This window comes from Bidens hawaiensis, unplaced genomic scaffold (genome assembly GCF_021521415.1).
Source record: "Bidens hawaiensis isolate Kalapana, Puna unplaced genomic scaffold, B.hawaiensis_p1.1 tig00010796_1, whole genome shotgun sequence".
Taxonomy (NCBI): domain Eukaryota; kingdom Viridiplantae; phylum Streptophyta; class Magnoliopsida; order Asterales; family Asteraceae; genus Bidens; species Bidens hawaiensis.
The window spans coordinates 657,120-675,841 of NW_027491829.1; the positions used below are offsets into that span (position 1 = coordinate 657,120).

The 18,722-nt window shown below is 39.7% G+C and overlaps 1 protein-coding gene across 1 annotated transcript; it reads left to right on the forward strand.

Moving 5' to 3' along the window:
- Positions 1-4,970: 4,970 nt before the first annotated feature.
- Positions 4,971-6,107, forward strand: LOC143536371 (uncharacterized). The gene has a single exon (XM_077030375.1). The coding sequence runs from the start codon at positions 4,971-4,973 to the stop codon at positions 6,105-6,107; it is 1,137 nt and encodes a 378-aa protein (XP_076886490.1).
- Positions 6,108-18,722: the final 12,615 nt, after the last annotated feature.

The window sequence follows — 18,722 nt, forward strand, 5'->3', positions numbered from 1 at the left end:
AAGCTTATGTCTTGCGCCGAAGCCCAAAGACTCATGCGGAAGAAGTGTATTGCATTTTTAGCACATGTGGTTAAACCTGCTGAAGAAAAGAAGCTTCGCGATATCCCTGTTGTGCGTGATTTCCCTGAAGTTTTTCCTGATGATCTTCCTGGTATCCCTCCCGCTCGTGAAGTCGAGTTCCGTATTGATCTTGTCCCTGGTGCTTCCCCCGTAGCTAAATCTCCTTATCGTCTTGCACCCGCTGAGATGCAAGAATTGGCCAGCCAACTTCAAGAGTTGACAGCTAAAGGATTCATTCGCCCTAGCTCTTCGCCCTGGGGTGCTCCGGTGTTGTTCGTTAAAAAGAAAGATGGATCGTTTCGCATGTGTATTGATTACCACGAGTTGAACAAACTCACCATTAAAAACCGGTATCCCTTACCGCGTATTGACGACCTCTTCGATCAACTCCAAGGTGCCTCTTGTTTCTCGAAGATCGATCTCCGCTCTGGCTATCACCAGTTGCGTATCCGCGATGAAGATGTTCCGAAGACTGCTTTTCGAACTCGTTATGGCCATTTTGAATTCTTGGTCATGTCCTTCGGTTTAACCAACGCACCCGCCGTTTTCATGGATCTAATGAATCGGGTGTGTAGGCCTTTCTTAGATAAATTCGTGATTGTGTTTATCGATGATGTTCTGGTGTATTCTAAGACCAAGGCCGAGCATGAGCAACATCTCCGATTGGTATTGCAAAAGCTTAAAGCTGAGCAACTCTATGCTAAGCTTTCCAAGTGTGAATTCTGGTCGGATGAAGTACAGTTTCTTGGTCATGTTGTAAACAAGATGGGTATTCATGTCGACCCATCCAAGATTGAAGCAATCAAGAACTGGATTACGCCATCCTCTCCTTCTGAGATCCGTTCCTTTCTGGGCTTAGCTGGTTATTACCGGCGTTTCATTTCGAACTTCTCAAAGATCGCTTTGCCTTTAACAGCTCTAACGCACAAAGGTAAACCGTATATTTGGGGCTCGAAGCAAGAAGAAGCCTTTCTGACGCTCAAGCGTTTGTTGTGTGAAGCTCCTGTTCTTGCGCTACCTGAGGGTAATGATGATTTTGTCGTGTACTGCGATGCCTCCAACCAAGGTCTCGGTTGTGTTCTTATGCAACGAGGCAAGGTTATCGCTTACGCATCAAGGCAACTCAAGGTTCACGAAAAGAATTATACAACTCACGATCTCGAACTTGGTGCAGTTGTTTTTGCCTTGAAGATCTGGAGACACTACCTTTATGGTACTAAGTGTATCCTCTACACTGACCATAAAAGCCTTCAGCATATCTTTGATCAAAAGGAACTTAACATGAGACAACGCCGATGGAACGAACTCATCAGCGATTACGATTGTGAGATCCGGTATCATCCTGGTAAGGCTAATGTGGTAGCCGATGCGCTCAGCCGAAAACCCTGCCAGCTTAACTGTATCTTGCCGCGCACCCAGCTTCACTTTGCGCCAATTCAAAGCAACCTTGAATCGCGTATTCGTGACGCGCAGCGCGCATCCATCAGTAATGGTAATCTTCGCGCCGAGTTAGCGTGTGGCGCGGAAGCACATTTTGTGCCTAATCTGAGTGGAATTCTCTGCTATCTTAATCGCATCTGGATTCCCTTTAATGAGAATCTTCGCGCTGATATCCTGTGTGAAGCGCATAAGTCTCGATATTCTATTCATCCTGGCGCTGATAAGATGTACAAGGATTTGCGCATTACTTATTGGTGGCCTGGCATGAAAAAGGATATTGCTGTGTTCGTAGCTAGATGCCTGACTTGTTCTAAAGTAAAAGCTGAACACCAACGCCCATCTGGTTTGCTCGAACAACCAGAAATTCCTACGTGGAAATGGGAATGTGTAGCGATGGACTTTATTACCAAGTTACCTTTGACAGCAAGCAAACATGATAGCATTTGGGTAATAGTGGATCGATTGACTAAGTCTGCTCACTTCCTGCCCATTCGTGAAAACTACCGTGTTGAGCAGCTCGCGCAGCTTTATGTCAAGGAAATCGTCTGCCGCCATGGTACTCCTTTGAGCATCATATCCGATCGCGATGGCCGTTTTATATCTCGCTTTTGGAATTCTCTCCAATCTGCGCTAGGAACTCGCTTGGACATGAGTACGGCATATCATCCTCAGACTGACGGTCAGTCTGAGCGAACTATTCAAACTCTTGAGGATATGCTCCGATCTTGTGTTCTTGATTTTGGAGGTAATTGGGATTCACACCTGCCTTTGATCGAGTTCTCTTATAACAACAGCTATCATTCCAGTATCGGTATGGCCCCATTTGAAGCACTTTACGGTCGTAAGTGCCGCTCCCCGATTTGTTGGAGAGAAGTGGGTGAAACTCAAATCACAGGACCCGAACTTGTTCAAGAGACAACCGATAAAATCGCCAAGATCCGTGATCATCTGCTGACTGCCAGAAGCCGACAGAAGAGTTACGCAGATCGCAGGCGAAAGCCTCTCGAATTTCAAGTTGGTGATCTTGTTCTCCTCAAAGTGTCGCCTTGGAAAGGTGTTGTCCGCTTTGGGAAGAAAGGTAAGCTTGCTCCTCGTTATGTTGGACCATTCAAGATTCTCGCGCGTGTGGGAAAAGTTGCCTACAGACTTGACCTGCCGCCCGCGCTCAGCAATGTGCATCCAACGTTCCATGTATCCAATCTCAAGAAGTGTTTAGCTGACGAGAACCTTCACATTCCACTTGATGAAGTTCAAGTTGATGAAACTATGCATTTCGTTGAGAAGCCTGTTGAGATTATGGATCGCGAGGTAAAGCAAACCAAGCGCAGTCGTATCCCTATCGTGAAAGTTCGCTGGGAGTCCAAGCGCGGAGCCGAGTTTACATGGGAAAGGGAAGATCAAATGAAGATCAAGTACCCGCACCTGTTCTCTGCGCAACCTACTTCGAGATAAATTTCGGGACGAAATTTCTTAAAGTAGGGGAGACTGTGACATCTGCCCGATCCGACCCGACCCAGGTACCCGTTTCTCTGACCCGATCTCTTTCTTTTATGATTTAGTATTTTTACTTTATTTTTAATATGTATTTTATTTAGTATTTATACTTTATTTTTATTTCCTTCCCGCCTTTCGTTTCCTTCCCGCTGTCCCGTCCCTCTCCTCTCTTTCCGCCTTCTTTTCCCTCTTGTCGCCGTCCCGCCCTTACGCCTTGTGTCCCTCTTTGCTTGTCCTTTGGTCCCTCCCGCCTAAGAATGTCTGCAGCTCCACGCGCCAGACTCCTTACATGGAAGCCTGCGTGAAGACATCTTGTTCCTGCGATGCGTGAAGAGAACTCTTCTCGCAGCGCGCTAAGAATGCATGTTCTTCCCGCAATGCGCTAAGAATGTATGTTCTTCCCGCGATGCGCTTAGAATTCTTGTTCTTCACGCAGCACGCTAAGGATTTGTGATTCTTCCCGCAGTGCGCTAAGGATTGTTGTGCCAGCCTTCGCGCTCGCGCACTCAGCCTTCTCGCGCTTGACCCTTTAGTCTAGTCTTCTGTTTTATCCAGCCTGTATGCTTTGTGTTGTCTTATCTTCTGTGCTGTTGACCTAACCTATCTAATGTCTGAATAGTTACTTTCGGCGCAGCATGCGTACCAACTCCATTGGTTGGTAGAAAAAGTGACTGACATTATCTTTTGAGATCTGCTTTTGCCATGCTTGACCAGTACCTTTATCTGACCTGCCCATGCCTTTTTACTGTTCGCTGTCAGCTTTATCTTGCCCCCTGCAGCTGCCATATCTTTTGATATCTTTTGTTATCTTTTGTTTTGTCTTGTTCTGTTTGTCTTGGAACCTTTTCTGGATTTATGTCTCCTAGGGTTTTCCTATAAATAATAGTATTATTTTCTTAACACTACACACACAAACACTTATTATCTCTTCCTCCCTTTTTGCTCTCTGCCGTTGTCCTCCTGCCGCCTCCCTCTCTGCCTCCGTCTTCCTCCTTGTTCTTCCTGCTTTTCCGGTAATATATATATATATTATATATAATAATTTACTTATTAATTATGACTTAAAGCAAATCATTAAAAACAATAATCTTAATTATAGGTTAACTTGTGCTTGTTTAAAGTTGGTTCTTGCTTTATCTATCACCGCATCGTTTATCATGTGAGTAATCTCGTACCTAATCCCTTTTTATCTTTTTAATGTTTTGGGATGTTCATGTGTTCATACAAACTTAGAGTCTTAAAACTTGTTTATGAACTTTAGTCGCGCAGTATCCCATGTGTTGAGGACGTTTACTTGGCTGTTTATTTGTATGTGTGTATCATTAACCGCTTTGTTCGGCCTATTCCGCAGTTCCGTTGGTACCATTAGTTGAACACGGGAGACCTATCGTTTACGGTTTTCTTGTTTTACACTTGCACAGATGTTTCTCGTTTTTATGCTCAATTGGGAGCATGGATTGAACTATGATCTATGAACTATCTTAGGCTTGATCACAATCTGATTACACCCTTGTTAAACTCTAGACATACACGTGTTGCGCGCAGATTTACTGTGATTATCTATGATTATCTATTAAACTTGATTTCTCACCAACACGCAAGTGTTTGACGTTTATTTTAACACATGTTCAGGTTTGCAGTAGCTGTTTTGGGAGCTTAAGGACACGTAGGAAGTTCTTTATTTTGGACCTAGATTAAAATGTATCAAGACAAGTTTTTGCTGTTCGAATATTATGATTTATAATATATTGATTTATGTTGGTTTATTTATATCTTATGTATACGTTGCGCATGCGTGAATGAATATATTTATTAAATATTGACACCCAATAGTGTCACGAGTAATGAAACAATATGTGGCGCCCCGATGTATAATCCGCCTTTGGTCGGGGTGTTACAGCCAGCACGCAAATCTGAAAAGGTACCTCAATGGAAGCAACAACTCTCTTAACACAATTGCCAGGCAAATCCTTAAAATGGTCAACTCGCAGATGAAAGAAATCGGTAAATCTTTTGAAGCCTCTCGCTCGAAGGTCAAGGAAGGACATCGACAGCACGTCTGGTTGAAGAAGCTAATAAACAGGGTGTCGATTCACACTCTGGGTCTACTTGTGAACGAGTATGGGTTGATACACAAGATGCGTGACGGCGGCGCTTCATGCAACCACCATTTGTATTCGTCTTCGGGGCTGCCATGTGCCTGTCGGATTGAGGGATACATAGTTAACGACACGTGTATCCCAATAGAGGATGTTGACCCATTATGGAGGAGGCTTAATTTTGATCCAGCCTGTCCGCCGAACGAAGAGCTAGACTACGCAGCAGGTCTACGAGACATCACAGATACGCTATCGTCCATAGATGACCCTAATCAAAAGAAAAGTTTTTTCGCCAGGCTCTTGTCTGCTATTCCAGGGAGATCTAAAAAGAAGGAGCCAGAAAAAATAGAGGATCCTCGAGGGCGTCCCAAAAAACCAGATCCCCCGAGGCACAGCGCATACACCCCCGCTCCAGATCTCCCCAGACACAGCTCCTACAACCCATCCTCGTCACAGGGGCCCAGCCAAGAAAACCCCACCCCATCCTCGCTGAATCGTTCGTTGTCCCAGTCAGCGTCGTGGTTTAAAACTCCTCGTGGACGACCTACGGGAGCTCACCTCGGGTTTCCTTTGATGGTTTCGCCTGCGCAAGTACCGGGGATAGAAACGTTTAGGAGCGTCATTCTTAGCTGGGCCCAGCCGTTCGTAGCAGACATCAAAAACGTATGCCCAGACGGTAACTGCGGTTTTCGATCAATTGCAGTGGGTTTGGGGATACATGAGAAAGTTTGGCCGGATATTAGGCGGACAATGCAAAACGAGCTGGAAACGAATGAAGGGTGGTGGAGGGCGATGTTCAACAAAGAGGATGACAGATTGTACGGCTGGGTTCATTCCAGCATTCCGTACTACAACACGGTCAAACTGGCGCCACCGAGTCGTTGGTTCAGCTTACCCGGTCACGGGCACGTGGCTGCTCAGACATACGCGTGTGTGTTAGTCAACCTAGTTGGCAATCAGACCGAATCTTACTTCCCATTGAGAATCGGTCCTGACTTGGTTCCGGATCCATAGGTTATTGGCATCGCTAACTGGGGAGGTGATCACTGGATATATACAAACCTGGTAGGGGATTTCCCAATGCCTAGGCCAAACCCTAATTGGGAAAGAAGCCGCGCCGGTATGGAAAACTCGGTTCGGACAGCGTTTGAAGGAGTACGAAGATATACGCCAGGGTTGGCGAAGAGAATCCTCTAACGTAGATCTAGACAGCTTATATAATATATAGTATCAATGGACAAAAAAGTCTATAATAATAATAATAGTAAATATTAAATAATAAATAATAAATAACAATAATTAAATAACAAACTAATATTAATATTAATAACTAAATAATATAAAAAAATAATAATAATAATAACAATAATAATAATAAAAAATAATAAATAATAATAACTAAATAACAAATTAATATTAATATTAATAACTAATAAATAATAAATACTAATAGATAATGATAATTAAATAAAAAATATAGGGCTAAGACGCCACGTATCGTATCAATAGACAAAAAGTCTATAATAATAATAAATATTAAATAACAATAATTTTAATAAGAATAAATAACAATAATTAAATAACAAACTAATATTAACATTAATAACTAAATAATATAAAAAATAATAAAAAAATAATAATAATAACAATAATAATAATAAATAAATAACAAATTAATATTAATATTAATAACTAATAAATACTAATAAATAATGATAATTAAATAAAAAATATAGAGCTAAGACGTCACGTATAATATCAATGGACATATAATAATAATAATAATAATAATAATAATAATAATAATAATAATATATTAAATAATAAATAACAATAATTTTAATAATAATAATTAAATAACAAACTAATATTAACATTAATAACTAAATAATATAAAAAAAATAATAAAAATAATAATAAATAATAAATAATAATAACTAAATAACAAATTAATATTAATATTAATAACTAATAAATAATAAATACTAATAAATAATGATAATTAAATAAAAATAATAGACCTAAGACGCCACGTATAGGACGCCACGTAGCGTCTAGGATTCCTTATATCAGCAGACGTCTGCTCAGCTACCAGACTTAGATCTAAGACGCCACGTATAGGCCTATACGTGGCGTCTAGGACCCCATATTATCAGCAGACGCCTGCTCAGACGCCCACTTTCAAATTTCAAAACTCCCGCACGAACGACCGAGCATCCACACACGAGCCTATATCGGACGGCGACCGGAATACCAAACGAGCCGACGAGATTTACCCGACACCGACACCGACACGATATGGAGGTAATTTTTAATATTATATTAGTGATGATGATTAGGTTAACATGATCATTAATATGTGTTGTTGATGATGTGATGATGTTGATTATGTTGTTTGGATGGATAAAACTGTCGCCGGAGTCAGGCCGTCGGTTTACCTGGACTGTCAGACGCGGCGTATAGCTCTATACGTCGCGTCTGATATAATTTTGTTTTCTTTTTATTTTTAATAATAATAATATTATTATTATTATTATTATTATTAATATTAATATTATTATTAATATTATTATAAATTTTATTATCAATATTTATTACTAGTATTTATTATTATTATTAATATTTTTATTATAATTATTATTATTATTTGTTATAAACATTATTAACAATATTTATTATTAGTATTTATTATTATTAATATTTTTATTATAATAATTATTATTATTTGTTATAAATATTATTAATAATATTTATTATTAGTATTTATTGTTATTATTAATATTTTTATTATAATAATTATTATTATTATTATAATTATTATTATTATTGTTGTAAATATTATTATAAATATTATTACTATTATTTATTATTACTATTTATTGTTATTATTGTAATTGTTATTGTTTTAATTATTATTATTATTTTTTATTATTATAGCTTGTGGACGACGAGATTGAGCACGAGCTCGAGCAACTCGGGCAGGGCGAGGGGCGGGGGCCGCGGGGCCGCGGGCCCCCCGAGGGCAACAACGTGTTGCTCACTTACCCTCATGTGCAGTTCGCTGAGGGTTCGGATGCCCACACACGATACATTCGCCTACCCCAGATTCACCCGTTTCCCAGCACGATTATTTCCTGGTCGTTTTTGGAGTCCTGTGACGCGCACCAGCGGGCGGCTGAGTACATTGGACAGGATACGCCCTAGAGCCGATGCTTCAGTATGCCACTATCAGCTCACCGGGAGCTGACACTAGAGGTTTACTCCACAATACGCGTTACGTAAGTTTACTCCACATTGTTATGTTTTTAATATATTATATTATATTATTGCAGGCCTCGCGCGCCTGGTACGCCGAAGATTGAGATGAGGGTGCCAGGCGCCGATACGACACAGTCCGAGGTTTACTTCCGCATGTTCGGGCATGACGTCCATCTCTCGATGGAGGAGTTCGCGGTTGCTCTGGGCTTATACACCGCGCAGGAGGTACGCAGCCCGATATACACGAAGAGCATCCACCAGATGCCAGAGGACGAGCTGCGGGTATGGTGGCGGGCCATCAGCGATCACGACTTCGGGGATAGGACCTTGGGCACCAGTTCCAAGGTCTCGTCTATTAGGGACCCGCTGCACAGGTATGTTCTTAAAATGTATTCTATTGTTTAGTATAACGTAATATATATTAATAATATAATATTATATTATAATATAATATAATTTGCAATAATATAATATAATATTATTGTTAATAAATTATATTATCTTATATTACACATGTACCTTCACAGGCTGATTGCGATGTCCATTGCGAGTCGCAATCAGGGCGCAGATCACTGCAGCCTACGTGACCTGTTTTTTTAGATGTCTGCTGACTCACAGGCACTGCAACCTCGCTAGGGGGTTTGCAGACTATTTTGTCGCCTACCAGTTCAGGCAGGGACGAGGGTCCTTGATGGGTGGCGGGTACGTCACCCAGCTTGTGATATCTCTGGGCCATGGAGACCTGGTGGACGGTCTGCGTATCACTCCGACCCCTCCCTGCCCGCTGGACCGCCAGCGTTGCAGCGGCATGCACATTGTGCGTTCGTTCCCCGGGCCCCACGGCCCGCGGGACCGACTGGTGGCTGGGGCGGGGGCACGTGCTCCTTACGTCCCGGTGCCTTTAGTCGAGCCTCCCCCGATCGCGGCACCGGAGGTGGAGCTTGTACATGAGCCTGTCGACGCGGGGGAGGGCGCCGACGGGGATCCTGACGACGGTGGTGCCGAACGTGAGGATCCGGGCGCATCTCAGGCACGTTTTAATATATTATCGTTTTATCGTTTCTTTTAATTCGACTTCGTATTAAACGTATTTATGTGGTTTTGTTGTAAGGGGCCGATGAAGCACGTTCCACGCACATATCGCGCGGTGCGTCTGGGTCCCGCCACTGATGCTAGGTTGGAGGCCCTAGAGTTGGAGATGAGGCGGATGTCGCGCCAGACGGACTGGCGGATGAGCCAGATTTCGCGCCAGATTGACTAGCTTGTTGCCAGTCGGGTAACGGAGCTATCTGGATAGCAGTACACCGTCCCACTGCCACCGCCCCCCAGTTTTGACCACGAGGCGAGCACGTCAGGCGTGAGAAGCGGACGGGGCGACGACGTGGATATCCCGGACGGTTCGGGGCTGAGGTGCACGGGAGAGGACGACACCGACGTTGGCGACGCGTTCGGGGGGCTCGTGGGCCACGATGACATGGGCATGGATATGGGGGACTTCACGTAGATTTTATTTTTTAGTTGTCGTATTTTCTTTTATTTGTACATATTTAACAATGATTTTTGGTATATATATGTGTTAACTGTTTTTCACCGAAAGGATATTAAATAATAAATAAATAACTAATTAATATATAATGATGATAATAATAATAATAACAAAATAACAAAGAAAAAAATAAAAAAAAAACATAATAAGACAAAATTGGTTGGATTTTTTAGGAACAACGGCCTATATACCGCGTATAAACCTATACGCGGCGTGTAGGCCGGTGTTTTAGCAATTGGGCGGTGTCCATAGAAAATCCGATAAAAATAAGACTTAAATCATTAAATGTTGTTAATTTGAAAAAAAAAAAGAGTTATTATTTATTTTATAAAATGAGATTAAGTGCAACTAGTTTTTAAAAAGAAAAAACTAGCAGGTTCCTCTATACAATAAGACTGGAATTCGGCCTGTATTAACTCAATACGATTCATTACACAAGATAAAACAATTTTCTGATTACCCATAGAATAAAACAATTTTAACATATAACTCTCTAGTTCCATATCCATTAAAATACATAGAATCTTTTTGCATTGAAATAGAAGCCGAACGGGCAACAAGTTGTATCGTTAACCCCTTTTTGATTGTAAAACCAAGTTTTTTATAAACTATATTGATTGATCAGTCATAATATTAATGTGCATAACCTATTAAACTCGGCTAGGTAGCTCCATATCAGCATGCTTTTCCTAAACTAATGTCAACTTTGATTAAACCATGTTTCATCATTACAGAGATAAAATTTGTTGCAATCAATCCCATCCCTCCATGTGAGATCCTTACACAATAACATGGCCTTGTACCTTGCCTTTTGTACCATGGAAAACATTTCTTACTTATCTACAACCACTTACATCCCACTAACCTAATATTTACGTGATTTTTCAACCAATTTTTATATGCTATTATTGTACAAAGATTGCATATCTTCTATCCTTGCTTTAATCCACATGTCTACAATGACACTTGACTATATATGTTATACCTCTTCAACTACAAAGCATATGCCAAAATATAATCTAATGAAGATCTTGGTTACATAATCTTAAGTTTGTTTTTTCGTGCTATTGCTTAACTGGAGAATATATCAGTGAATAGTAGATTTTCTTTTTCAAACGCAGTTCAACAGAAAGCTTCATACCCATGACCTAATGGTCTAGTGGTATGATGTCCACACTTACAAAATGAAAGTGGTGGGTTCAGATCCTTGCGAATGCAAGGTTTGGTGAATTTAGATGGAAATAAATTTGTTGTTCAAAATAAAACACAAAGCTTCACATTATAACTATTTATAATTCTTTAAAATAAATCTTTTTACACAATACTTACACTATCCTTTTTTCTCTAAGTCAAAGCACAAAATGAATAACATATGCTAATTGCTTTAACTTAGTTTAGTTTTTTTTTATGCTGTTACATAAGTTAATTAAACTGAACTACTTTTATTTTACATAAATACTTGGCATGTATATATGACTAAACAACATTTACCACTTATGAAAAACTGATTTAATATCAATCATTTATGAACTGTAAAACAAATTATATTCCATGTATATAATTTTGTTTTCATTTTAAGTTTGTTACAAAATGATACATCAACTAAAACGTAGGGCCCAACAGAAAAAAAAATGTGTGACAAGGATAGAACATTAAAATAAATTAATTCAATGGGCTAGAATTAACAGAACATAAGGCATTTAAGCACCAACAAATAAATACATTTTTTTAAGATGACAATTTGACTAGGAAAATCAAGCAAGAAACTAGAAACCCGAAAGAAAACAAAATGTATTATAATGAAACCAAGCCCAAATAAAAACGAATAGCGATTAGATCAATCAAACTTGGCTCTATTACACACCCAAATGATAAATATAGATGCCAAATATCAAGCATTCACATTTGAGTTCTCAAATCAAACTTGTTGATTAAAATGCAAACGGTGGACAATAGTTCAAGGTGGCAGTCTTGCCGATGATCATTGAACTGTTAGATAATGTAACGTTCTAAACATATTTAGATAATGTGTAGTGGATAAAGCTCATATAGGGAAGTTTTACATCATGTGACGCTACGTTATCATATGAGTTTTTTACAACAAAAGGGTGTGGTGGATTGTGGATGGAGCCCCTTCAACCATTACCCAATTAATGTTTTTTTTTTGTATTTTAATAAAAATAAAAGAAATGATTGGTTAGAGTTAAAGGAAAAAAACTTGATTGGTTAGATGAATAATGGAGGAGGCGATTTGTAGAAAACGTTCCCAACCCAAAACTAGCCCAAAGCGCCCAGAAGCGCTGTGCTCGAGCACTATGAGCAGGCCTGGCCAAGGGTAGGGCACGGAGGGCTCAGGCCCCAGGCCCACTCCCCTTAAGAGCTCATAGGTTTTTAAAAACTTTTATATATATGCGTGTTTTTTGGACCATGCCCATCACTCACATCATTTTACAATTATAAATAACAGTAATAAATAATAATAACCGGCTAGTTCAATCAAACGTGCCCCCCCCCCCAGGGCCCATGTGTTTTTATTGTAATGTTTTAGAGTTTTTAGGTATATGTATTTCATATTGATTAATTAATTTTATTAATTAGTATAGCATTGATCAGTTCATTAGACTTTTTAATTTAATTTTTTTTATCTCATATATTATCCCCCTAAAGCTAACATTTTCCGTTAGTCAAAAATGTAGAAATAGAAAAATAGAAGAAGATTTAAGCGCAAATAGAGAAAAATGTGAAGACACGTATGTTTTTGGGTAGCAGACGATCAACAATGTTTCAAGAAAAGCTTAACAGATTAACGATTATTAATATTTAGAACAATGTTTTAGAGATCATGGATCATTTAAAAATGCTTGAGGAGCATTGGATTCATTTAAGTATTTTAGTTAGATCATTTTACTAAAAAAATTTCGTTTATTATTATTATTATTATCATCATCATCATCATCATCATCATCATCATTTGTCTAAAATATATAAAAGTTATTTACTTTGCATTTTAAGGCCTTTTGTTTTTCTTGTCCCGAGCCCCGAGTTTTTTTTATATTTCCAGAGACGGTCACAGGGGTTTTTTGGGTGAGTATAGCGTCCACTATGTTTGGCCTTAGGGGTTTATAAATGCTAAATTGTTAAACTCAAAGGTGTGAATGTTAAAAAAAACAAGTACATATATGTGCTTTCCCGATGGTGTAGAAACTTGGTGAGTCGAATCACAGTTTTATGATTAGATAATAGGCATAGGCCTACCTACCACCCTACTGCTCTAGGTTTCAGATAGGCATGTTGAGGGTATTTATGTCCTTTCCATTTGAGTGAGTGGTCAAAGGGTGGTCAATAGTCATAGGTGAGTAGGCATGTGAAGGGTATTAATGTCCTTTTAATGATATCCCATGTATGGTCATAATAATGAATCAGGGGATACGATAAGAGAGTGTGTGGGCACACAATTGCCTCTGAGTACATTGTACTATGTTTCCGAGTATTACGCCGGCTCACTTGGGGGGTCAAGTACGGATCACAACATTTTCTTTACAATAATATTCGTACCACATATGATTTGAGTGTTTAACTGTTTATGGATGGATGTACACGGGTTACGGTTTGAGTAACCTAACTACGTAAGCAATAAAAGTTGATAAACGAAGAGGAAAGTTGATTTGAACACAAAATATCTAATATATGATTCGCCTATGATGAACGGATAGGTATTTTCATTGTTTGATTAGAGTAGTTTGTGTATACGAGTTTTTTTTTAGAAAGATAAGTTTCATTACACATCAAACTGTAAGATCCCGGATCCCGGGAATTCTACAGTTGGTAATCACATCCACAATTTCACAAAAATTTAAAACCAAACAATTCTTTGTATTTAAAACCAGTTCAGAGTGAATAACAGCGGAAAAAGTTTAAGTATTAAAAGTCCCAAACACGGGTACAGATGTCCAAAATCAAATGTAAATAAAATATTTGTTTTATTTGAATTCCTCGACCAGAAATGCCTTCAACCTCCCGAGTAGCATCCCGCACGTCTAAGCAGTAGCATGATAGCATCCACTTCTTAACCAGAAAGTCAATCTAACATACACACAAAGTCAGCTTGAGCTGAGTGAGTTCAAGTTTTCATAAACAATAATTCATACTTTATTTCAAAGTTATAGTTATAAACAATAGAGAGGATAAAAATAAAATAAATAATATAATTCACCAAGTAATACATTCATCGTCGAACACACGTACACGGACCTCTCCACCAAGAGTCAAGACTCGAGTAATATATTTGACCCGGACGCGGTAAGACCTAAGCATGTGACACGAGCCTCTCCACCACGGGTCAAACCCGAGTAATATATTTGACTCGGTCCCAGCTTACACATCCAAGCACGTGATACGGGCCTCTCCACCACGGGTACAACCCGAGTAATATATTTGACCCGATCTTGGCTCACACATCCAAGCACGTGATATGGGCCTCTCCACCACGGGTACAACCCGAGTAATATATTTGACCCGATCGCGGCTCAACATTCAACGGGCCTCTCCACCACGGGATTTTAAAACCCGAGTAATATATTTGACCCGCCAAAATGATGATCATGTCACACGGCCCTCTCCACCACGGATACAACCCGAGTAATATATTTGACCCGGCCGTGAATCACAATGCACACACACATCAATAAGCCTACTCATATCATTCTTAGTCACGAGGAACTAAATATCATCACACAAACTTAGGCTATAAGGTAACACATACCCATACATACATACATACCTTCATACATACATACATACATACATACATATATATATCTATATATATATCATCCCTTACGGGAACTAAGTAAATAGGTTTACTCATATTCAATTACTACCAAGTCTATTAACATCCTCGAGTCTAGACCATTAATAATGTATGTAACCTTAAAGGATACAAGACCATAAACGAGTCTAAAATATCCTAAAGCATATAAAATAATTCAAATATAAATTTCAAAACGCACGATCACGAGTGAGACCATGTAGTACCATTCAAATAGTTGTAACAGGTAAAATCGTATAAAATTGGATTTCGGTGTATATGCTAGCCCAAAACGTAAAAAGAGTAAAAAGGGCATCATGAACTAACCTGAGGTCAACCAAACACCAGCAACGAGCTAAGGACTCCCTAAGTACTCACTCCAAGCAAGGGCCTGTAAATTGCACGCAACGCGTCACTAAGCTGGACCGTAAGAACACTCTTTCCTAATGGGCCGTTCAAGCCAAACACTTTGGCCCAAGGCTTAACAACTTGGCCCAAGGCCCAACACTTTGGCCCAAGGCCCAACAACTTGGCCCAAGACCCAACCACTTGGGCCGATGCCCAACCCAAACCCAATTACTTTACCTCAGCCCTTAAAACCTTTCAACTAACCAAATCCACCCTACGATTATGGCCGGGGCTAACCATGATGCACAACTCACCCGCCGGTAATTAAATCGAGTCGAATACGCGCGTAATAAATCTTAAAACAATTTGTCAAACGAATCAGCCCCAAATGGACCAAATTCCCATCTTAACCTTTTCTTACATCATAATTATGTCACCCGAGTTGATAGGGTTGACGGTTCCTTTTTACAAACTTCAATTTAACATTTAAACGAAAATTCATGCACCGCCGACTCGATTGACCAATCACCAACCAAAACAGCCCCGAGTATCAAAATTTTAATTTTCCCACAACCCTTAAACCCCCCTAGGGCTGTACAAACTGATTCGGTCGGTCATCCGATCGATTACCGCATCAAACTCAACAATTGCCAATCCTACACCCGATAAACCCTAGTTTTCGAACTAAAATCGATTGACCGACCTAAACACCTCCATTGGCCATGAAAATATAATATGATGTACATGCCATACCTAGTGGGATTTTGACGCGAAAACCTCACTCAAAACAGCCCCGGAAAAGCTTAATTGGACAGCCACCCAGTTAGCCTACAACAAGACGTTTGTCGATCAATACGTGCAATATAAGGATCAATTAACGTGTAAAAGACTTGGTGAATCATAGAACCGACCTGGAATTGGAGTTTTATGGTCTAATCACAGCTGCAAAAAAGAAAAATGGGGGGTGCTTGGCTCTTGCTTACTGCCGATCGCAGGTGGGGGGGGGGGGGCTAGGGTTAGGATTGTTTGTTTTATGATATAAAATAATAATTTACACTCTAGTCCCTCCAGTATGAAGTGTGTAGCAACTTGGGTGGAAATTTAAGTGAGAAACGTTTTCGAGGGTGGTCAAGGAGCCCTCGGAAGGATGTCGGGCCAAGCCCGGAAGGTGAACACAACACTACAAGGTAAAACCTTTTTATCGAAAATTTACGGACGTTACACAAACGATTTACAATGAAGTGGCAGGTAAGCGGGCAACAATCTGCGCCGCAACACCCTTTTGGATAGCAAACCCAATCCTACTAAAAACAAAGTTTTGATCCTTATGAGCCGATAAATTGCTATGCATGACTTTTTGAACTCTGTTTAAAAGGTCCACGGCATCTGGAGCTAAGTAACAAAAAGTGTCAAAGGCAAAGGGGATAAACACGTGTTGATTCTCCAAACAAGCTTTCTCATGTTTAACAACCTTAACCGAGGCCGCCTTCAATGCTGCCTGACAGGCAACAAACCCATTGTCCCTTAGCCCAACAAGGGGGGAGACTCCTGTGAGATCTACACAAGCGTGTATACGAGTTATATAATTTGATAAACAAAAAGTGTCATCAAAATCGATAATGGACGTCAAATTCATGTTTGTTCTCGACTTTTGGGTTGTAGACGTTCTAAATCGTCAATTTCACCCTTTCAATCTCATTTCTAGTTATTTATATTTAATCCATATTTAAAGACATTTAAAAGTGTCTTTGACCTTTAACCAAAAGCGTGTGAGTTTTCAGAAAAATGGTAACTTTTGATTTTGTATTTTTTAAAGAAGTTTTGACGTATTCTACTTTGATCTTGGTCATTATCGTTTCAAGTGTTTGTGTGTGTGTGTGTTTTTTTTTGGGGGGGGGGGGGAGGGGGTTGATATCGGGTATGATTAGACCGAATTCACATTGGATGTGTTTGGGCCGAAGTGTATTGATTATGATTGGGCTTTAGTTGTGATGCCAAATCTATATTGAATAGTGAATACGATTATGTTAATCATGTGCGGGTTTGAGTTGGGCCCATTGTTTATTGGGCCGAACTAACACTTGACACCTTGGTGAATTTGTATTTTCTAATTTAATTTATGCACACATATATTAATGTTTATGTGTGTGCGTCTCTCTCTCTCTTTATATATATATATATAGAGAGAGAGAGAGAGTATTTAAAAGAAATTTTTGACCTTGAAAGTAGGGTATTAATTATAGTGACGTCAATGATGATGGATGTGGCAACAGAGAGTATGGCGTGTGAGGCGCTAGGGTTGGTTCATTTAGACTCGCTCTAAATTTAAAATGCTTTCCCAATTGAGCCACGAGAGAATAATATGTTCAAATTCATTTAGGCAAGGTCGTGTTAAAAAAATTAAAAACAACATTTGCACCCATCGTACAATTTGAGTGCATTAAACAAACTAAACATCCTAAATTAACCAATTGGAAAATATGTCATTGTCTAACCATGTATAATATTGATGGATTAGTTAATAGTTATGACCTACAACTGTCATATCAAACATCAACATCATGGTAGTTATAGTGTACGTTGACTAAACAAAGTAGGCAAAAACACGATCATGTTCTTAGTTTCTTAGATATATAGTTTATGATAAATATAAGTATTTTTCCAACTTTTAAGTATGATTATTGTTTGAAATAAAGCATGCATATCATTTAGATATTCCAAGTTTAATGATGTCAAAGCACCCGTACAATGACACTATAAGACTATGCGTTATGGGCGTGGAAGGGAGGGGGAGACGGGCGCGGTGGGCTCCAAACACCGTCGAGGGGCGCCGATAGGTGGGGCGCGGAGGGGGGAAAGGTGGAGGGAAAGATGGGCGCGGAAGGGGGGTGAGGTGGGGGGCCCACCACCAACGGTAATATAGCCGTTTAAAAAAAAATTTTAATTAACATTTCTATATAAATTCAAACATTTTTCTCAATTTTACTCAAACAACTTTCATATTCACACCAAATTTAACCATCTTCACAACATTCATCTTCACACCAAATTTAATCATCTTCACAACATTCATCTTCACACCAAATCATGAACCCTAACTCGAACCCGAATCCGAACCCGAACACAGGCTCAAGCTCAACACCGAACCCAAACTTGAACCCGAATCAAAACCCATGGGATCCGAGTTGTATGTGGTGGGCTAGTTTGCTCGCAAATAATGTTGACCTTAGCAACCCGTTCTATGCAAATCAACAACGACCGACGATTCCTCCATCCATGCCACCGTTTACCCTCGATATGTTCTTTCGAGCGCCAACGCCGTATACGTTTTCGCAAGTACCACAAACCCAAATACTCGGAACGCAAGTCCCGCGTCCAAAAAGAAGTCATAAAAAAAAGAACCCCGGTGACGTTCAAACAACCGAAAAGGGCGAACGACAAATGTGGGAAGCGGACGAGGTAATGACGTTAGCCTTAGCGTGGATCGACTCTTCTGAAGACTCGATTCAAGGTATATTATAAAAATATTTATATGTTTACCATGTTATATTTTTTTGTTTACTAATATTAAGCTTTTATATGTATCGAAGGTGACGGCAAACATTCGCCGGAGTTTTGGATACAAATACGCACCAAGTTCTTTGCTTTAATGGGTCGAGGAGAGTATCGC

Coding starts and splice junctions, on each gene's coding strand:
- LOC143536371 (XM_077030375.1), top strand. CDS start 4,971: ATGGTCAACTCGCAGATGAAAGAAATCGGTAAATCTTTTGAAGCCTCT.